The sequence below is a fragment of the Cyanistes caeruleus genome, chromosome 1 (assembly GCF_971803275.1).
Source record: "Cyanistes caeruleus chromosome 1, bCyaCae1.hap1.1, whole genome shotgun sequence".
Classification (NCBI taxonomy): domain Eukaryota; kingdom Metazoa; phylum Chordata; class Aves; order Passeriformes; family Paridae; genus Cyanistes; species Cyanistes caeruleus.
Window position 1 is genome coordinate 75,320,095 of NC_141701.1, and position 22,245 is coordinate 75,342,339.

Genomic DNA, 22,245 nt, shown 5'->3' on the forward strand with positions numbered 1-22,245 from the left:
TAAATCCTAGTGCTACAGCCCTCCAAAGGTTCTCTGCTTTTGGGATCCCTCTGCTCTATTCTAGTTCAATATATCTTATGGATCAGTTCAGTCTTCCTACTGATGCTTTTTTAACTGAAAATTTTCTGTATGTGTTGAAAAGGTTTAAGAACAGTACCAGGGTAAAGAGTTTATGCTGTGGCTAAGTCTAAAGGTCTCCTCGGTGGAAGACAGTGTATGTTGCCAGCTGTACTCTGAGAAGGCAGTGCCAATTCAAGTGCTGGCAGAGGGGTAATGGACGAGAACTTCAGCAGCCTGATCTTGCCTGAAGAGGAAGGCTGGTGCAAGGTCCAGCTGGAAATAGAGATCTGCTTCTAGTAGTAGTAGTAGTAGTAGTAGTAGTAGTAGTAGTAGTAGCAGCAGCAGTAGTAGTAGTAGTAGTAGTAGTAGTAGTAGTAGTAGTAGTAGTAGTAGTAGTGATCTTGTAGGGAACAAGGACCAAAGGCAGCTGACAGGAGCTCCCATCAACAAGTGGGAATCTGAGAGCTGGTCAGCTGGAGAGTAGCTGCACAGCAGGCATAAACACATTCCTTGCTCAAGGCAAGTATGTGCAAGGGCAGCCACATCCAAGCAACTCTGCAGGTTTATTAGGTAGACTTATGAACATCAGCTGAGATGGATTTGTTCCAAATTAGTGGATTGAGTATATTTGATTAATGAAATGAAAAAGATCTTGAGGCTGATCTGTTGACTTATTAGAGCAAAATACCAATTCTATTCTCTTTTAGAAAACAGTGACATGGACAAAGGAACTTGAGCACTGTAATGAAAAGCCCTTAGCTTCTTGATTTTTGATACTAAAATACAATCTTATCATGATGTTGGTGTACTCTGAGATGTTCTTTGGGATGTTTCATTAGTTCAGTAACCCAACATAATGTCTCTTCTCTCAATGTCTTAATGGCACACTGCCTCACGAAGTACATCTGACTGCAAAAGACACCTCTCATTAGATTTTCACCCAGGCTTTCCACCAGTATAACTGATGAGAATGGACTCTCCATGCTCCTTTGTGACTGTGCAGATGACTTTTTATCACATGACCTGGCAAATGTGATGAATGCAGACATGTCAGAGACCCTGGGCAGAATGTGACAACTCACCACTTGACTTCACCTGGATCTCTTCTCCAGTCAGGCCATATGGTGGGTTTGCTTCTTACAGTTCATCTTTCATCTTCTTTGTTACTGTCAGGCGGTTGGTAGATTCATGACCATAAAAAGGCAATCAACTTTCTCAGATTTAATGTAAAAAATGGAACAGTAACTCTAATTCTAAACTTTTTCTTTAAACTTAAAGAAAAAATGAATATTCAGTAAATCGATAAAGGAAATACATGCTTGATACTATGGATGGTGAAGATGAGACAACCTGCATTTGTATGTTTAAGTTTCTGTCTCATAAAACCTGCTAGAATTTTACATGTAGTATCGCTGTTTGCCTTCTGCATACTATATATCCTGTCTTTTTTCTTCTTTATTATTTTTTTTTTTAATGCATAATCTGGAAAGGGAGAAAAGGGTATAAAATACACAAAATGTATTTAGGTTTAGGTTTAGTTAATTGATCAAACCACTAAGGGCCCTTGGTCTAGGACATACTGCTGGCTTACTCTGACATAATTGCTGAGAGTGTTGGTTTACTGAGAGCACTCTGAAAAAATCTTTCTGTAATTATTTTCCAATTAGAGAATATGAAGTATACTTAGTTTAATAATGAAAAAAATGCCTACATCATACTGTAACTTCTTTTAATAAATATTTTTTATCAAATTCATGGGCAATTTTCCCATTTTAAGAATGTGTTTCCAAATGTGCAAACTAAGCTTGTTAAAAAGAAGTAGTGAAGCAGGTTTTCATAAGTGCCTCAGTTTTTTCTTGATGTGAAAGCCTGTAACTTTAATCATTTACAATGGTGCATGTGAAAAAATAATGACAGGTTTCTAACTTGCAAAGAGCTGTAATTTTTAGCAGGGATGTATAGTCTACACTGATATGACTCACACATTCTCCATTTTCTGTTTGAGGAACTGAAAAAAACCCATTCACTGCAACAAAGCCACAAAACCTACATATTTTTCTCAGTCATTTAAAAAAGGAACATAAGGTGCTGGAACCACCTTTCTGCTTGATGGACAGTAGCATGCCAATTTAGAGCTCACTCTAGGGACATATAAAAATGGAAACTATGGAAGTGGAAAGCAGCATCTCTATATACCTGTCTTTAGGTACCAGGGAGATGTATGTTCTTAGGAATACATCTCCAAAACCTCTAACAAATTCAGGGATGCTAAAGGAAAGAAAACACTCATGGGAAATACATAATGACACAAGTATATAATAGATATTTTATTGCCCATTTGACTCTCACTGGTGGGTTTTCCCCATCTATTTTTCTTCTGAACAGTATTCCCCTCTAGTCACAAGAACAGATCACCCAAAGGTTTCTAATCATAATCCTGAAAAATGTGGAGCAATTTTCAAGTAGTGCAATGTAATTAGCTTAGTGCTTGTCAGCAGTCGTCATGTTCTTTGCTAAGATGCATTAAATAAGGTTAAAAAAATGTATTTTCTCATGGTGTTCAATGGGTTCTTTTTGTATCAAAATCTGAGCTGCTGTTGTCCTTTACCAGAAAGTACCAAGTACACAAATATTTACAAAATATGTATTGTACTGAATGTCTTTGTTGTGTATTTTGATGAACTTTGTTAGTAAGCTTAGTGGTTGTACCTTACACTTAGTAAAATATATAGGGAACTTACAGTACGAAGTAAATTGTGAGCCCATTCCAGGTTTGCAGAGATGTGTTCTTGCAAGACTATGAGTTACTCTTATAACACACAATTGCATTAGAGTAGAGCTAGTGCTTGCTGATCATCATTCAGATTTACATTATTGTGGTGTTGATCTCAGTACCTTGGGGTTGAGAACTGAAATCTCAATGTTATTTTCAGGTAGGAGGCTGAATCTCACCTCTCCCACAGGTATAGGAGCTATCCAAACACTCCACTGGGAATTATGACTACAGAATTAGACTTCTAAGTGAAATAGTCTGAGTTACTAATAGATCACATACAGGACAACAGGCATGGCTTGTGGTTTTTACTGTAGACTTTAGTGATACTTAGTTCACCGCCTACTTTGAGGATACAAGCTTGAAAACACAAGTTTTAGGTGTTTTGGAAATAATATCTTGGATTTACACGTCTTAAATTCTGCTTAAGCCCCATTCTCAAAAAATAATAATCTTAGAGTGGCATGAGTATTTTAATATCTTCAAGAGAAGCTAACAGCTACTCCATTTTTTTCTGAATAGAGACATCTGTCTTGCTTATTCTTAATGTACAGTGACTTTTTCTATGAATAAGTCAACATTTTTCTCTCAAACTAACTTCAGAAACTCAACAGAATCCTTTGAACAATCTTCTTATGATCTGTAATTTCAATATTTTTCAAATTTCATGTGTTCACACACATTTATTATTTACTAATACTGAAAAGCAAGGTTCTACCTGTGCTCTGAAGACTTTAAAAAGGGCAACTGGCTCTATAGGAAAATACAACATTTTTAATGGATATGATTGATCATGTAGGGACCAAGCTCTAAATTAAAGTAAATATGATGGACATTCTCCACCATCCATGCAAAACACTAGAAGCAGCTGTGTATAAAAAAAGTATGCATTGCACAGCTGTTTTATCTAGTGCACTGAATGGTTTAGGTAAACCTGTTGTTCAGAAATATTACATAATTTGAGCAAATGAGACTTTTTTTTAAATAAGCATACTTATTAGAATATATAACTGAGTATACAAATCACAGAGGTGTCTGTTTGTTTTGAGGGGTCTGTTTCCTTAAAAATAAATAACCTCAGAAAAAAAGAAATGTTCATCATTTCCACAGTCTTTAGAAAGCAAACTTCAAGACTTTATGCTGAAGTCCTTTTGTCTTTTCTGCTTGCTTGTACTTGTAATGTGAAAAGAAATGTGTTTTGCTTTGTTCAACCTGCATTATTGTAGACATAATTGTATAAATACTGCACTTTCATTATCCCTGTTTCTTTTCCTTTAGTATTAAATTTTTTAGTGTTGCATGTTTGCAGACAGCTACTGCCTTCTGTCGCTAAGACTTTGGTTTTAGTTTACAAGCTAGAACTATTCATGAAATTTTGGCGACCTGGAAGGCAATGACTAATACACAGCTCTTTTGCCAGACTTGATCTTGTGAAATGTGTCATGTAACTTATCCAATATTTCCAGATATCATATATCTGGCATATCTACTACATATCAACACTATACACACAAATGCCCCTTGCTGAGAAAATAAATGTCAAATATGCGTGCAATACATTGTTTACAAAAGGCAGAGAGAAACCTTATTTTTATAAATAATTTACATAAAGGCAAAACTGATGAATAGTCCCTTTATTAATTCAGCTATGGCATATATCCAATTTGAAGATTATGAATTTTTTTCCAGTTTATCTTGGGCAGAGCGAGCAGATTTTTCTGTTATTCATTTTTTCAGCTGATGACATTTGGGATACTTTATTTCAGTTAATGCAAATACAAACTTTCATCAGGAAAACACCTTATTTGAGTATTTAGTTTTGATCTTTTTGTGATGCAGAGAAAAAAACCCAAAACATTTAATCCTGTGATTGAAATAAGTCCTATCTGTAAGCAGCTAAATACCAAATGATAGAGACTGCACCCACTCTCTCAAGCTCACAAGGCAAGTATTACTGTAGTGCAGGCTGAAATAGGACATCATGGCATGGTTTTCATCTAATGCTTCTTGAAAAGGGAAATACAAGTTGCTGTTTAGGAACTTTCAAGGAAGCAGTTCCAAATTGAACATGCACAGAAGTTGAAAATTTAATTTTCATAACTGAGGCACAGTTCAACTATTTTGCAGAGTCATTTTGCAACACTCTATTGTGCTTATCATGATGAAACAGATCTAGCTTGCTGCTTCACCTATTCTGCACTGCAGTTCTCTGAAGGGCTGTAAAATGATCAGCCAAAACATCTCTGCCTTAAGATTGCTGAGAGAACAGCAAAAGTGGGTAAATAACAACCAAAGTACCTAATCTTAAAAAGGAGGCAACTGTAATCATTCTTAAATGCTACTAAATCTAAATTATTTAAATGATGACAACATGGGAAACAGGTGGGTACATTTCAAGTGGACTACCTGTTTGATAGTGAGTAATTCTGGAATGGCCAGTGGGAAACAAGAATGCACATTGAGACAAACCTGTCAGTCAAACAGTTCAAACAAAGTGATTTTTCAAAGGAGATGTCATTGTCAAGAGCAGTCCAACATGAATTTGATCTATGACAAGAGCAGTGATTAAAAGAGACCTAAGGTAATGTGGGTTTTTTTCACTTTTCTTCAAACACTCATGATACTTCCACACATCTCAAGGATAAAAGAAACAGAAAAGACTTAATATAAAACTGATTAACATTTTTGTAAACAAGTTTCATGATGTTACAAATTACTTATCATGGACATGTAGTAGTAGTAGTTATTTGCCACCAGTCTCAGCATCATTTGTCATAGTCAGAGAAAACACATTCTTATGAGGGAAATTTCAGAAAGAAGACAAATACTTCTTCATTTTTAGGCCAAATTTTAATGTGAAGACACCCCCCTCCCCCTCAAACGCCTAAAGTGCAGTGGACTTTTCTATCACTGTACACAATCTATTGTTCTGAGTTTTGGGGGTTTTGTTGTCGTTTTGTTGTTAAGGGCTTTTTTTGGTTTGTTTTTTGGGGTGGGATTTTTTGGTTATTGGGGGGGGGGGTTGTTTGGTTTGGGGCTTTTGTTTTTTTGGTCTTTTTTTTAATAGTGGGTGTCATAAATTGCAGTGACAAGATCAATGAGCCCAATTAAAGGATCATTCATGAAAATCAATGTATTAATTCAGCAAGCGGTTGATCAAGCAAAGACAGCGCTGAGCAGCCGGGGGGTCTCCACTCCACCAAGGGCGCGCACCTTAGCTGACAAAGTTTCCCCTTATATACAGTTCATATTTCCTGTATACGTGTCTTCATTACTCTTCCTGGGTTGCATCTGAGTTTGTGCCGCTAGTTGCTAGGTGGTCGTAATCTGCCTCCTGGTGGTTGTGGGATGAAGGCTTGTAGTCTTCCTCGGTCAGGAATTCATTCTCGATGTGAGTGCGCAGGCATTGGTTCTATACCTGTTTTCAACTTACAGTATATATCTCCTAATACGGAGATGTTCTAGTTCCTGTTTGTACAGCCTGATACTGCGGTTTGGCCTTTCCGCACTTTCAGCAACCACACTGTATTAAATTTGATTAATAAATGATAGCAATCTATTACAATGGGTATGTTTCGATAGCATATAATTTCTAAACGCTTCTTATCTACTCTCCATGTGCGCTTCTCTACTGCCTGGAGTTTCATAAAGCTGCATCAGAACGCGGTGATATATTTCTCTGGTCCCAGAAGAGACTTCCAGCCTCTGACAAGCTCCATACGAGCTCCAAACACAGCCACACACACACACTTTGCATTCTTAGAGCACTTCCTTTTACACAGAACGTCTGGCAGCCGGAAAGCAACTCTAATTTCCGCCCTCTCCTCCGTTTATGACTACTTACTGTTGCCTTCCAGCTCGGGGCGGGTTTCCCTTCACAGCTGTTACTCCCCGCGCAGGGGCGGCCGTGTCCGGGCAGGGCCGCCCTTTCCGGCGGGGCCGAAGCGGCTGCGGGGTCGCACAGGGGCCGGGCGGGCCCTCGGGCGGTGCCGGGGCCCGGAGCGGGGCCTCGCCGGCATGAGCGGCGAGCGGAGACGGCCGGGCGGAGCTCCGCGCCCTCCCCTCGGGCCCGACGCGGCGGCGGCCGCCGGGGCTCGGCGGGGGCTGCCGGCTTGGGGCGGCGGCGCGGGGCGGTGCCGGGCGGAAAGGTGAGGCCTCCCTCGGCTGCGCCGCGCCGGGCGGGCACGGGTGGCCGTGCGCTGCGCCAAGCGTGGGCCGCCCTTCCCCGGGGAGCGGGGGCGGGAGAAATCGGGACGTGGAGTGCCACGCTAGGTCAAGAGCAGCGTGGTCAGCGGTGTCGAGGGAGGGGACTGTGCCCCTCTGCTCCGCTGTGGTGAGACCCCAGCTGCAGTGCTGCATGCAGCCTGGGCCCCAGCACGGGAAGGACAGTGAGCTGCTGGAGAGAGTCCCCAGTAGAGCTGCGAGGTTGACCGGCGGCTTTGGAGTGATCTAATTGTGGCCCTCCGGTACCTGAAAGGAGCCTATCAGGAAAATGGAGAGAACTTTTTTACAAGGGCAGGTAATGACAGGACAAGGGGGAATGATTCCAGCTGAAAGAGAGTAAGTTTGGATTAGATATTAGGAAGAAATTCTTTACTGTGAGAGTGGTGAGGCAGTGGAACGAGGTTGCCGGAGAAGTTTTCAATGCTCCATCCTGGGAAGTGTTCAGGGTCAGACTGGATAGGGCTCTGAACAGCCTAGTCTAGTGGAAGGTGTCCGTACCCACAGCAGGGAGATTGAAATTAGGTGCCCTTTGAAGTCCCTTCCAGCCCTGGCCACTGCAGTTCTGTGAATTTTAGTCCTGAGCTCTGTGCTATGGGACAGCTTGGTTCGTGTCAGGGCTTGGGTGCCACAGGTCTCTAATGTTAGTAAACAAGGATATGTTGCAGGTGGAAGGCTTTAACATAAAAATAGAAATGTGTTGTGCAGTTTTAAGGTTTATAGAGTGGATATTAAGTCTGTGAGCTCTGAGGTAACTGGCCTAAGTAGCCACTAATTGTCTAGAGCATTAATGTGACAACTGCCAAGCAACCCATAACTTTCAGGCAGGATTATGTGTCAATTTAAGATAACTCTCCCTAAAAATTTACTATATAGACACATCCTAAACCTTTGGAGAGCTTGCTAGAATGTATTGTAGACATCCTTTCTCGGTATCTTGATCATATGGGAATACACAAAGATCGGAAAGTTTTGCACTAAGCAATGATCCTGGTGCAGTGGATGCTCACAGAGCACCAGGTGGGTTTGTAAAAACTGTTTTCTTGCAGGACTGAAACTTGTTTCTTCAGAATTTCTGTTAGTCTTTGGGGCTTTAGGTGATAATGCACCCCAAGGATAGCAGGTGTTTAATTAGGGCACTACTTCTTGTTCAGGTTGTGTTTGAGGAACTGGTACAGCTTAGCCTTGGTAAGAAATGGTGGTCAGGCAAGTGAGTTAGAAAATAGCTTGGATATTGTGTTTTTTTAGCAAACTGTTCTGGATTTTCTGTCTGGTTTTGCATTATTTTTGTACCTTCTGAATGCTCAAAATATAATGTAACTCTTAAAATATTGTAATTTTCCTGAAAGATGTGCTTTTGTTCTGGGAGAGAAACTCTTCATATATTTTTTCATTCTTCAAAGCCAGGATAGTCTTCAAGGTTGGATGACAGAACCAACCAGCTTTTCTGCAGGTGCAGAAGAGAAAAAAGAGAGTGTTCCCACACAGCTGATGAAGCATAAAAAAGAAGTTGGTGTTGCTTCTGAGGAACTTGGCTCAGCAAATGCAGCTGCAGACCAGAAAGAGCAAACTACATCAGAAATAAGACAAGACTGTGTATACAGAAGTTGTGGGACACATGAGAAGACAGATATGATTAAATTTCTTGTGATGGATCAAGATGCATCCAAAAACTGTGAACTATATGTACCTGTGTCTAGTAACCGTTCAACAGTGGAGTCATCTGAGGAGAGGTAAGGATTTATTTTTTAAAATATATGAACAATTTTCCTGTAGAAAGGGAGGTTACTTTCAGTTCATGATGGTAAATTTATGATATTTTTTCCTTGGTATCTTTGGTTCAGGAAAATTTCATTAACTAGTTCAACATTTTAAGTATTTACATGCAACTTTTTGCACTATTTTTTTCTTTTGTGCATGCATATTTTCATTTAATCATCCTTTTCCACTTTTACTTTATTTTCACCATATTTGTCAAATATTTATCTGAAGATTAATGGGGAAAAACTTTAGTTTCCACATTCTTTTTTCCACAGATTTACTTAACAATCGTTGTGCTGCAACAGTGTTATGACACACTTTCATCTCTGGAGTGGGAGTGCCTGTGCAGATGGATTGCACCTCTTGCCTACCTCGATTTCAAAACAACTCTCTTGAATTGCAATACCTTGTTTACTCTGGATATTAATCTGTCATGTTCCCAGTCTGGCTGCTTCTGTTTTGTTGTCTCCCAGAAAGAAGGTGGTTTAATATCAGTGGAAGGGACATGGCACTGCTTCTTTTACACCAAGCTTCCTCTTTCTTGAGTAACCTCACTGGTTTAGTCAGTTGAGCACTTCTCTTTCTGCATCTTATGCTGAATTTATTCCAGGCTGTATCGGAAAGGTGCAGTATCCCTGCCCTGACACAAGTTCTGTCCCTGTGGGATCTCTTGTAGCAGCAGGTTTCTTCATGCTCAGAGGGGGAGATTGGTGCTTTATATTTTTGATACTTGGCTTATACAGAAGATAAGCTAGAGATTGCTGCTGTCACACACACAAGCTGTGTGTTTTTTTCACAGTATTTTCAGGTTTATTAAGTATTCTTTAAAGTCTTCAAAACCATAAAGGACTTTAAACTCTGCTGAGAAATTAGGCTTTGTCTAGTGTCACAGTGTATCACAAATGTGGACTTGACTCAAATATTTCTATAATGTTTTTTCTCACCAGATAGTACTGTGTTTGATACCTACTATATCTATTGTTTCTCTTTCAATTGATAACTATTTAGTGTTGTTAAAAATAAGTTTTCATGCAGCTGCTTAAGCACGTGAGTGAAAACTAAACAAGTTTTTTATGACAGCCCAATAGATGAGTTTCCTGGTAATAACCTACATTGCTCTTTATACTAAGGATTTTTTGTTCTCGAGGGAGATATATGCAGATGGTTTGAGTAAGCTGGCTTGGACATACAGAAAAAGAAATACAGAGCCATCATTTAGTAGTCAGTCCTTTTAAGTTTAATGAAAGTAATCCAATTACCATCTGGCTACATTAAATTCTTTTTCATAGTCTTCCTAATTGCGTGTCCTCTCTTAGTGGTGTAAGATGTGCCTTAATTTCTTCCTAGTCCTTTGGAGGCAGACTGTGGTTTGGATTTGGAGTGTTCTTGAGGAGTAAATTAGAAGCTACTAATAGAAGTGGGCAGTAAGTAGTAACCTTGCAGCTTTTTTCTGTTTATGTACTTTCTTTGAAAAACAGACTTTCAATGTAAACTTCTTTTAGTGCTGTGCCTAAATTATACTACTATGGCTGGTGACATATATATTTTTAAGTATTTTAATTGTGAGGCTGTGATTAATTTTTAGAAGTTTATTTGCTAGATGTAATTATATGACAAATGACTCTCAGGAATGGAATGTGATATTTGCAGTCAGTTTTTTGAACATTGTTTGGACCTTCATTTTCAGCAGTAATGCTCCCATCGAAGCTGCAGATGCTGGTCTATGCAATATTCTTGTACTGTACTTGTATGTAGGGAATAATTTCCTCTGTCATGGTCATCACTTGACTTCAGAATGTTGTATATATGCTCAGGTACAAGTACTTTACAATGTACCTTGGCCAAAAAGCCCATATTATTTGAGGAAGAAATATTTCTCTGGATTTCAGCTAGACTGTAAGCTGCAGTTTGGATCATGGTAGAAATTCTCCTTTGAGTTAGTAACATTCAAACTAGATGGAGGTAGTTTGCCACTTTTCATTGTATTTTGTCATGTTTTCTGCTCAGCACAAGGCAGGTTGGTCAGTGTCAGTGGTGTGTAGATACAAACCTCTGTTGATAATGTGCTTTTAGCTGCATGCATAGGGTGCATTATTCATATTTGCAGCAAAGGGACATGTTGGCTTGTTTCTTTTGCAAATTTATGCTGTGAAATGTAGAAATAGGAAGGGACTGTAGTATCCATTCAACCACAGAAGAGAATTTCAGGCAATGATTTATTATCAGCCTAGTGGCAGATTCTGGAGGGGAGCAGTTGACAGGGTTTTCTAAACTTTATTTTTGAGAGCTAATGTTGGTTCTATGAAAATGGGTAAGATGGAAAGCAAATTGAGTTGAAAAAAAATGGAATAAAGACTTAAATGCTTTTTTGAATTGTAAGAAGGGGAAGAGGTTGAAAAAGAGTAGGATTTGTGCTTTTACATGACCTATATGTTGATTTTTATTGCAGTGAGGAGGACATGTATCGTGATGAAGAGGAAATAGAGAGAGAGAAAATACTACTTTGTGGAACAAACTCATCAGGTACAATTGAACTTTGTGTGAAGTTTCAAGTATGGTATTGCAACTCACTGTAGCACTGATGTGTCAAGTCCTGATACCCTCTTTTCCAGGGACTTTTTTGCACAAGTATCTGTGTTCAATAGCAGTTACTTAAGACTGAGTACACTGTACAGTTTGATTCATAAAAAGATGAATTCTCTGTAAAATTAGTTGCTCTTAATATATAATTCCCTGTGTTTCTGTAGTAACTTTATGAGTGAACCTGAGTTCTTGGGAAAGCAGTCACATAGTCTGTGTTACGAGTGTCATGCTTGAAAATTAGTCATAGTCATCATAGCAGCATCTGATGCTGGCATGCCTTGATAAACCTCAGTACTACCTTGTTTTGGGATGAAGGCTGTTGGGATTCCAAGGCAAAACTGTAACTCTTCTTCCTATTATTGTTATTGACTTACTGAGAAAGAAAGATCTGTTGTCTTTTTCCCTTATAGTCTGGCTGCTGCATGAAAAAGGGAAACTCCTGTCAAATACATTTCTGCTTGCTAAGAAAATGGAGAGTACTTTACTAATTTCTCCTCTTTGGCAATTAATTTTTGCAGAAGAGAGGAACAGAGTGTTCCCTATCTTGTTGAACTACATCATAACTTTTCTTCACACCTAATTTTCAGAACAAACTGATTTTATCCCCTCCCACAGCAATAATTACTTAGTAGCTACAGGTTGTGCTACCAGTTTCACTTGGCACTGAAGTTATTTTAAAGTAACAGTGTATTTAGAAATTTGATGTGCTTTCTACCTTATTCTGTTTTCTTTATAATGTTGCATGTTTTGTTTTGAAAGAACGTAAACTAAGTGTTTCACCTGAAATGGACATCATGGATTATTGCAGAAAGGAATGGAGAGGAAATACACCAGCAGCTAAAAGGATGAGAAAGGTAGCAGTTCTATTTTTGTTGAATTTTGTTAGGATTGCCTATGCAGTCAGTCTTTTAAGATAGGAAGTGCAGTAGCAGTGTTTTACATTGGGAGGTCTTACAACTGGCAGATGCTTTTCTTCATGCTCATTTCAAATGTCTTTTTAGTAAAGGTACTTGCTGATAATTCAGGGGTTTGATTAATACTGTTCTTTGCTACTGTTTTCAAATTAGGTTTTTAATTTTGTTTATGGACATAAAATGCTAATTTTGTGGACTGTTGAGGTGTGGCGCAGATTACCAAATTTTTGGGTGGAAGGCAGGTAACTGAAAGTGGTGAATTGCATGGGTTTTTTAAATTTTTCCTGAGTTTTTTTTTTACCAGGTTTTGAACTAATTTTTTATATTTATCTTGATCTAGAATGATAGAAAATAAAGCAAAGATGTTGAAAAATGTAGTGATATGTATGAGCAAACATAAAGATACCTTACAAAAATAAAAAACTCCACATGCCTCCCTCAAGAGATTACTGTAAGAAATAAGGACACACAGGGCACTGGCCCTTGCCAGGCTGCATTTCAACATTGCAAAAGCAATGAAAGAAGCTGCATTTCAACATTGTGGCTTCTGCTGCAGGTGTGAGTATGGGAACAGCAGGGAGGGAACAAATGTGCTGAGGCAAGTGTCAAGGTATTTCAGTGTAAACACAAACTTGCCCTGAGGCAGAGACAAACTACATGTGCCATGCATTGGGTAAGTAGCATCAACTACTGCTGAAATTCCTTTTAAGCATATGTAGTCTCATGTGTGTATGTTGGATATTTTTTGGAAATCTAGGTGAGTTAGCTATCCATATTTCACTGATTAATGTTCTGTCATCAAACAAGTACCTCAAACAGTTATCTATTAGATTACTTAAGTTTCTTGTTTGTTTTTCAGCAGAACTAAGTTGTTTTTTCCAGAGCGTAATTTGTGACCCAAAAGCATTTGTATTTCCAAAAGGGATAGTAGGTCACGTTGTTTTGGGTTTTTTTTAACAGCATTAGTATTTGGATGGTAATATTCTGATATCTCTTATGTTACCAGTGTGTGAACTTAAAATGTTCGATTAATGATTTAATGTTCTTTGGATTTTGTGTTTTTCTAGGGTTATGAAGCAGTTGCTCAGAAGTTTGCATCTATAAGGAGAATACGAGGTGATAACTATTGTGCTTTCAGAGCAACTCTTTTCCAGGCATTAAGCCAAGCTACACAGTTACCAATGTGGATGCAGAGTGAGGATTTTACTATGGTACGTGTCAAACTGATCTTCTGACAGTGGAGTAATATTGGGTCTAACCTATTGGATAATTTTATGATCTCACTTCTCTGTTATGTAATGTATATGCTCACTTGTCAAAATGCCCTGAACTGAAAAGCTGTAATGTTCAAGATTGTTGTTTGTGCACAGTGATTCTTTCAACGTGGAATTGAGTCCAGGTTCCCTTGGTTTCCAGTTTATAATGGATATAAATGTTACTGTAGTGCTTACTGGATTGTCATTTGTCTTAATCTTGCTCTCTTGGTTTCTTCTTACTGCATGTAATGTGGCAGTAAGAGATTTTCCACAAGACAGCCAGCAATAATAAAAAATACAGACAATTTATTCTAACATTTGAGAAAACCCCAGCTTTTCAAAATTATAATATCTATTCTTGTGTGACTCTAGAAAGGTGGTTTCTCTAGAAAGTGGAATAACAAATTGGATGATGTAGGCTTTGCAGAATGTGTGTAAGTACCTGTGTCTGAAATGTTGCTTAAAATAAGCATAAGAGCAACTCCAACCTGACACAAAAAACAGTTCTTGTGGAGTGCTGGTGTATGAGAAAAACAAGGTATTCCCCTGTAAGTAGAAGAAGAATATTCCAGGAATTTTCTTGTGTCAACAAAGTCCATTTGATGTTATTGGTGAAAATGGAAATAACATGTAAGAAGCATGCAAAAGCGAGCCACTTGAGAAGAGTAAGGTTCCAGTTGTCAGGATGCTGATGGGAATATAAATAGTGAATTTCTGATGCAGACTCTGTGTATAGGGTAGCAGTCCAAGTAGAATCACACTGCTCTTACTAACTTTTTGCATCACTTTAGAGGGCATCTGAAAATTTCTCATTCTGGCCACTATAATTTTTAAGTACATATCTTGTGATTGTGTTTTTGTAATTACTGATGAAGATGGTTTTATGAGGTGTTTGACAGCAAATATATTGCAAAATGGTTTCCTTCTTGTAAAAAACATACTCTTTCACCTCTCAACCATTTCCATGTTATGAGACTAAAGAACATAGTTTCCCAATGATTCTGTAAAGAGCATGCAAACTTTAAAAAAATTATATACTTTTAAGTTTTTAGTGATCATCCTTTTTTTTTTTTTGCTACTGATTCATAGAAGAAATTTTCATATGATAATTAGCATTTTTGATAAGGCTGTACACCTACAAAATAAACTGTAATGATAAATTGTTATGCATCAAAGCAAAAGACACGTAAGAAATGTGTATGGTGACAGCTGGCAGTACAAATATAGCAAGTTTTTTTTTTTTTTCCTTTTTTTTAATTTAAAATGGTGATGCCATGCACATTTGTAGTTATAGAAGTTACTGGCATATGATTTTTGGTTATTTAGTTCTATGTGCACAGGATGCTAAGCTGGAGTGGGAGAAGATCTTTGTCTCTGACACATATTTGGTTGCCACTAATGAGAACACATTACTAGTTTGGAGTCCTTATAAACTCCAATTATAAACTCAAGTTATAAATTCAAATTATAAACTGAAGATGGGCTGGTCGTGGCTAATGGCATAAGTGCTGCTCTAACAAAGTATCTACTCCATTGTGAAACACAAGTTGCTCTTCCAATTCTAGCAGTAAGATGGGTTAATAAATGAGAGAACAAAACTGGACATACAACTGCCAGGATGTCCTTCAAGTGAGGTGTAAAAGCTCTGAACAGGTGTAGAACATGAGCAGTAAAAGAGGCCATTCTGAGCCTAAAACATGATCTGATGCATCAGCAAATTCCCAAGTTGTTTTCTTCTTTAATAAAAAAACTGTCCCAGAGTGTTTGAGTTGTGCTCCTTGAAAAGGAAACAGAGTTTGTGTGTTCTGGACGAAGTAGTTTTCAGTCTACCAAGACTTCAGGCTGATCTGATGGATGTAATTTTCTCTTCTGCTGGTTCAGGAATGCTTTCAAGCATAGTCACTGTCATCTATCTGCTTGCTGTTGGGGGAGTGTTCTAATTTTTTTAAAAAAACAAAAACCTCAAAAAAAAAAATAAAACAACAAACAAAAAAGAAGGCATGTGATTAATTTTTCCAGTGCTTATGTATTTATTAGATCTGGAAATAGTAACCACTGTAGTAGACCAGTATTCTGACTGTCACCCAACAAGTAGTATAAATAGCCAGTTGTGTTTGGTTATGGTCATCTTACTATGATACCTGTTCAGAAGGATATATGAGGTATTGTTTGAAGGTGCAAAATGTTAACAAATATAAAATATACAGGTTGGTGACTTTTCCTTTCCAGACTTTTAACTTAAACTGCCTTTTCTTTCAATTTCCAGCTTCCAGAAAACTTGCTGAGCAAGTATGACTGGATCAAGCAGTGGCAGCTCAGACAGAAACCTGGCAAGAGGATGGGAGAAATAAGTGATGAAATAAAAGAGTATTTAATACTTCTAAGGAAAAAGGTTGAAAAAGTATTTATATATTCTTGGGTCACCTGCAAATAAGTGACAAAGGTTTTTGAATGTGGAGAATTTTGCATAAGGATGCTTTCAGTAGTGAAAGTACCTTTTCTGTATGTAGACCGCAGAAAAATCAAGTAAAGACTATCTGTTCAGATGTGTGAGAGGCATCTGGTCTTTCACTACTTGCAGTGGCCTGCTGCTGGAAGTAGTTTGTAAGCAGCTCTGCAGAAAACTATTAATTAAACAGATTTCAATGAAGAAATTAATGTAACAAAGTAGCTTTCTGCCTCTATTACTTCTTGTATTTATTTGAAGGAATTATGTATGTGCAGACAAATCCTTTTGCTATCTGGATGAGGTTAAGGAAAGAGAAACACAAGAACACTGAAGTCATTTCAGAGGAACAGTTTTTGTTCCATTTTTATACGTTTATTCTAGGTCATAGGAGTATGATTGTGCCCTTAAGTGTTCATTTACCTAGCCCCATGCTTTCTGCCTCTTGGAACTCTGGAACCTATTAAATAACTCTTCAGTTGTTCCTGTCTTACTGCAAATGTAAATTCCCTTTTTATGAAGGCTTCTAAGAGTATTTGGAATACTGCATTCAGGAGTTTGAGGGTTGGAATGAAATATGCATTTTGATTAACAGAAATGTAAAGAATATCAAGTATATAGGTATTTATGGTGCAGGAAACAAAAAGGTTATTACCTTAATGCATGTTGTCCAACAACAATATTTGTTCTGCCACTTTGCAGCAATTTCTAGCATCCCTTCTTTTTTCTTTGCTTATGGATCAATTTAAGCAAAATCAGACTAAATCAGCCTGACCTTGATTGGGGTACAGTTGTGGAAATATTCTTGATTGTTTTTAAAAAGCTGTTCATAAATTAAATTCTGAGTATCTGTGCTGAGTGTCTGACAACTCAGAAGTGGCTTTTTGCACCTCCTGATGCTGATGGTGGGTGATTGTTTGGTTTTTGGTTTTTTTTTTTTTTTTAGTGGAAGAATATAAGCGAAATAAAAGGTCCCCTTGAGAAACAAGAAGCTTGTGATGAATTGTTCAAAAATGAGGAGGAGGAGTATAGTCTCTATGAAGCACTGAAATTTTTGATGCTTAACACTGCCATTGAATTATACAATGCCGATAAAAGTGGAAGGAGAGTGCCTGTCTTCTCCTGGCTCCTGTTTGCACGGGACACATCCAGCAACCCTTGTCAGTTAATGCAAAATCACTTGAATCATATTGGTCACAGTGGAGGCCTTGAGCAAGTAAGGAGAAGTTGTTCTTAAAGTGTTATTTTCCTGTTTTGGAGATTTTAGTTTCAAGTGGTTTAAGAAATTTCTCAGCTTTTTCTGGACTGACTAAATCATCTGCTCTTCTGTTGGGAAGAATTGCTTGCTTGTAGTGACAGTCTGTAAAGGTCCTCATCTGAAGCACCAGGTTTTGTCTGGTGGCTGGCAGGTCGTGTTCCTTAGAAATAGGGGTTGCTATTAATACAACACTTGTATTGATCTCTTAGCTGTTACCTTTTAAAAAAATACCACAATAAAAGTTAGTACACAAATTTTGAAGACCATGTATAGCACATAGACAGGTGAATTCAGATAAGCTAATGAAAGTTACAGTTTTATACATGGCATAAATGGTACACATATAATGGTACACAAAAAAGCCCCAAACCAAAATGAGGAATATCTGATGAGTTGAAAAGACTGAAAGATTTTGGAAACATCCATTTAAAAAATCCCATTGAATTCATTACAAGTGGAACACTGCAATTAAGTTCACAACTTAATTGTAGATTTTAGAAACATGGAAGTATTATGTTATAGTTTTGTTTCTTATATTAAAAACCTGACAGCTGCAGTATAGATGAGAGTTTGCTGTTTCTGTGAATATAAGTGATTCATTGATGACATCTTTGCTGCTCAGTTTAGTTGAGAAGTTATGTTGCCAGTTCTTTGTGCTGACTGTACTTGTTTATTTCAGTAAGATTCTTTGTAAATTGTTATTTAGAACAGAATATGCTTGTCACTGTGGTAGACAAAGTAGAAGCTTTTTACAGCTTCTTTTTCTGAATTCCTTCTCCTGTTAACAGGCTTTATAAGGGCTTTTTTTTACTTTACTTTTTATTTGGATGGAAAGTTCAAAGTACCCTATAAGAGTGAAAGGATCATTGCCTGAAACCTGCTCTTGTCTGGTTTGATGAACACTGGTACAAGAGAATGTCTTTCCTACCTGCTTGCAGCAGTAGGATGCTCTTTGTAAAGCAGTGTTTCTTTAGGGTTATTTTACTACAATGCCATTGTGGGTTTGAAGACTTTCTTGTTAAATGTATGGGGTATCATAGAGGGGAATGATGGAGATACTGAATGAGAGATTCTCTTGTGTAGGACTTCTTACTTCATAATTTTTGTCTTTGAAGAATTATATCTGATAGGTATTAGTTTAATATTTGTATGAGGAAATTCTTTTAGAAGGTATGGTGAATTTTACACAAATATTTGCTTTTTCCAACGTAGGTGGAAATGTTTCTTCTTGCTTATGCTCTGCAGTATACCATCCAAGTGTACCGACTGTATAAGTACAGCACTGATGAGTTCATCACACTTTACCCCAATGACCCAGAGGAGGACTGGCCTGTGGTGACTCTCATAACTGAAGATGACAGACATTACAATATTCCAGTCAGAATGTGCCAAGAGACGATGCTGTGAACAAGTGATTTTTGTCAGACAAACCTGTGCTGCTTATGGAGGTTTCCCATGCTGTTTTGAAACAGGACAATGACAAAATCCATGTGATTAAAGTAACAACTAGAAATCTGTGTTTTGAAGTTGTCATCTGAAATAAAATATCAAATAGTAAAAGTATGGCAAGCATGGTTTTATTTTCCATTTTTTTGAAAAATGGAAGCTTCTGCAGTCCTTTTTTGAAGGACTTACTCTGAATAGAATTGCCAAAACTATAGATTTATTCCTTTTATTTCTTTTAGTGAGGCTCTGTGGTAAGAATGAGCTAACTTTTTGTTCCCCAAAATAATGACAATTGAAATTTCTGGGAAAGTAAGGTGGCAGTGTCTTGGCTGATGTTTGTAATAGTGCTTAGAAGCCATTTATACAAAACTGGGTTTTGGGAACTAATACAATTCTTTTGCAATTGGAATTTAGTGCCTGGCATGGTTTATTCTGTAAGAGAGATGTTACTTAAAGTTTTCTAATGTTTTGAGTTGTTTTTTCCTGCATAGGTGTCTTCTTTAGAAGCCAGTTATCTGTTACACTGAAAATGAGCTGTTCTTCCCTTTTCAGCCCAGAGGAGAGGAATGTGGCAAATGTGATAAGGGAGTTTAAAAGTTGTTTGATAGTCAGTCACAAAGTCAAAGACTACAAATAATTCCCACTTAAATTATAACAGGTGATAGGAGATAGCTACATGCCTGTTAACTTCCACGTCTGTTCCTGTAGTGTTAATCTTTTCTGGCACCTGCTCTGGAGAGCATGAGGATTTTAATTTCTCCAGAGAGTTCAGTAGATGGAAACAAACTTTTGGGGCAGCTTACTCCTCCCAGGAGTGGAGATATGAGAGGTTCTGTTTCTGCTTAGTTATTCATTGTGCTTTGAAACTGAAAGAATACAGAATGTATCAAATGCTGAAAGTGCTGACAAATCTTTATTAAAAAGTAATTAAATAATGAAGCATTCAGCTTTTAGGTTCAAGTAGAAGTATGTCCTGTAGATGACTTTTGGAACAAGAGAGTTAAAACTGATTCAACTGAAATGGTGGTCGTACACAAGTCTCTTAGAAGGCCTGCATATATAAATGGGGTAAGGTTATAAAAACTTTCCATTTGAATATTCTGGAGAAAACAGCATGCAAAATTCTTCTCTTCTAGTTGAAATTAATTTGTTAAGTATTATTGTGAAAGGTAATATACACAATAAAAATGTGTATTCACTATGTTCTAAAATGTCTTTTAAACACAATAATGAGGCTTATCATGTACTCAGTGTTATATTTGTCATGTTTTCGTTGCCTTCTAAATGAGTTTGTTTGCTACTGAAAATGTCTGGGAGCTACAAGGGAATAAAAGTCAACTTAATAAATTCATCTGGCAGCATTTTGTTTTGTGCTTTATGGCCCATGCTTTATATTGTTAATGTTTCAATTTTTGAAATCCATATTGAAGTTAGTTCGTTTATGAAAGCTGTGAAGTACAGTAACCAAGTAATTCCCTGAATTGCTGCTATCCAAGAAAAGCTGCAAAATAAATGAACTTTTGCAACTCACAACTCTGACGAAAAGTTGTAGTTAAGATTTAATTAATTGAAATTATCTAATTGTGATATATTCTTGAGATTTAAGACCTCATTGAAAAATGTACTGTCACACAGGTAGGTCGAACAGTAGTTCCGAATGTATGACAAAAACCTCTAAAGGAGAGGCTTTTTAGGGGCTGAGTTTTTAGCCATTAGGGCTGAAAACAATTCACGTAATTGGCTTGTATCTTGAACTGGAAAGCTGGGACTGGGCAGAACATGCTGAAGTCACATACTGTGTGTTTCACTAAAAACTGCTGTTTACACAAAGCTTTTATTTTGCCTTTGTTCTGTTTCCTAGTAAGTTACAAAGTTAAAGGATGCCTGGTGCTGCAGCAGGCAATTTATCCAAGCTCAGGCTGGGTGCAGCTCGGGGAAGCCTGATGGGTGTCTTGTGGGAGCTCACCAAGATCTGGTGTGTTTAGTTCAGGACTGTGCCTTTATTCAGATAGCTGAGCCGAAGCTTGGCCAGCTCTTGTATTTTTTGTGTATTTTTGTGTGACAGCAACAGCCCTCTCATCCAGAACAAGTGAAGGAGGCTGGGGAGCAGTGTGGGAACTTCTGTCTCATGAGGACTGTGTAGATGTTGAAGGAAGTGGGGAGAGGGAGCTCTTGCACTTTGTATTGAGTGCAGGGCTCAACTTGTCATCTTGTGTCCCTGGTATATAAATAGTGTTTGTTATGCAGCTCCTGCATCTTGTTTCCTTCTGGACATAACTGCCCTTTGTTTTCCCACAATGCTAGCTGGCAGGACAGGAGCAAGAATGTCTGAAGATGGCCAAATATACTTCATGAATGCTCCATTTTTTGTTTAATGCTGGAAGATGATAGGAGCCATGTTCTCAAGCTGGCTGCAATAAATATTTGTGCTATGACATTCACTAATGTTCTCCAAGCCAGACACGTTCAAAGAATGTGTCCATTTAAGAATTTCTTGAGGAGAACTTCAGGCTCTCAGAAATGGAAAACAAATGTTATTAATTCCAAAGAGGTGAAAGTGAAGCAGGGAAGTTCAGCATGGTAGAAGCCTCCCAAAGAAGGCACCTCTCTAGTCCCTTTTCCCCAGAGCAATCATTTCTCCCTGGGTGCTGAAGAAACTCTCTTCTATTCACAGCTCTTGTGTCATTTGGGATGACAAAAATCCACCCTGAAATGCACTGAGCCAATGAAGAACTGGTCAGTACTGAGTAAGAACTGGTTTATCAGGGCTGTTGGGAGGATACTTTTTGGTATGCTGAGGAAGGAGTGGCACACTGAATGTGATCACCAGTTGTCTTCTCTAGGGGATAGTTTGCCCAATTTTCCCCTTTTTGGAATTTGTAGTGTTTGGAGTGGTGTTTTTAGACACCTGCCCAAAAGGTCTTTGACAAGATACATTTCCTTTGGGCTGTTGCAGCTGTTGCAGAGTAGGTGGCCTCTGCATGTGCTCTTCAGTGTCAGGTGTTCAGTCTGAAAAAGACATTTTTTTAAATTGAAAAAAACCCCAATCCCTAATTTTATTGAAATGATGTTCTTCTATAGGCTGAACACGGTGGGTACTTTCCTTCCCTGCTGTGTCTCTTACCTTTCTAGAATCAGATACTTCTGCAACTGCTTGTGGCTTGCTGGGACGGGGCAGAATTCAGACACTGCCCTTGTTACAGGTGCACCATACATCTTAGATTCAAAGAAAAAATAAAAAGAAGAAAAAAACTGGCTACAATAATTATGGAACAAGTACCATCAATCTGAAACAGGGTGTTTCACAGACCTTTGGCTGGAAATGTTCACTTCTGCCCACAGCTGCCCCCGGGCTCGGAGTGGTTTTACAGGGGAGCCCAGGAACCCCTGCATCCCTCAGCCCCACAGGGTGAGCCCACACTCCCCTCCCGGTCTGTCACCAGGTGTCCCTGCAGGCCATGGGACAGGCCAGGGACAGCCCAGGCTTCCACACTGCCCAGCTGGTGGCACCTGGAGCCCTTCCTTGC

General features: G+C 38.3%; 1 protein-coding gene across 10 annotated transcripts; it reads left to right on the forward strand.

The window, feature by feature from the left end:
* Positions 1 to 6,807: 6,807 nt before the first annotated feature.
* On the forward strand, positions 6,808 to 20,069 carry OTULIN (OTU deubiquitinase with linear linkage specificity). Of its 10 annotated transcripts, none has more exons than XM_086898103.1 (10): positions 6,946 to 6,981; positions 8,462 to 8,787; positions 9,091 to 9,295; positions 10,163 to 10,239; positions 11,265 to 11,338; positions 12,158 to 12,252; positions 13,380 to 13,523; positions 15,835 to 15,960; positions 16,961 to 17,230; positions 18,485 to 20,069. In XM_086898103.1, the coding sequence occupies exons 5-10, from the start codon at positions 11,275 to 11,277 to the stop codon at positions 18,677 to 18,679; spliced, it is 894 nt and encodes a 297-aa protein (XP_086754229.1). In that variant the 5' UTR covers positions 6,946 to 6,981; positions 8,462 to 8,787; positions 9,091 to 9,295; positions 10,163 to 10,239; positions 11,265 to 11,274; the 3' UTR covers positions 18,680 to 20,069. The 10 variants fall into 10 exon arrangements, with proteins under 10 accessions (XP_086754172.1, XP_086754202.1, XP_023777892.2 ...); XM_086898086.1 differs by having other exon boundaries at positions 6,976 to 7,352; positions 8,458 to 8,787; positions 9,091 to 9,439; XM_086898100.1 differs by lacking the exon at positions 6,946 to 6,981 and adding an exon at positions 6,984 to 7,352.
* The last annotated feature ends 2,176 nt before the right edge of the window (positions 20,070 to 22,245 follow it).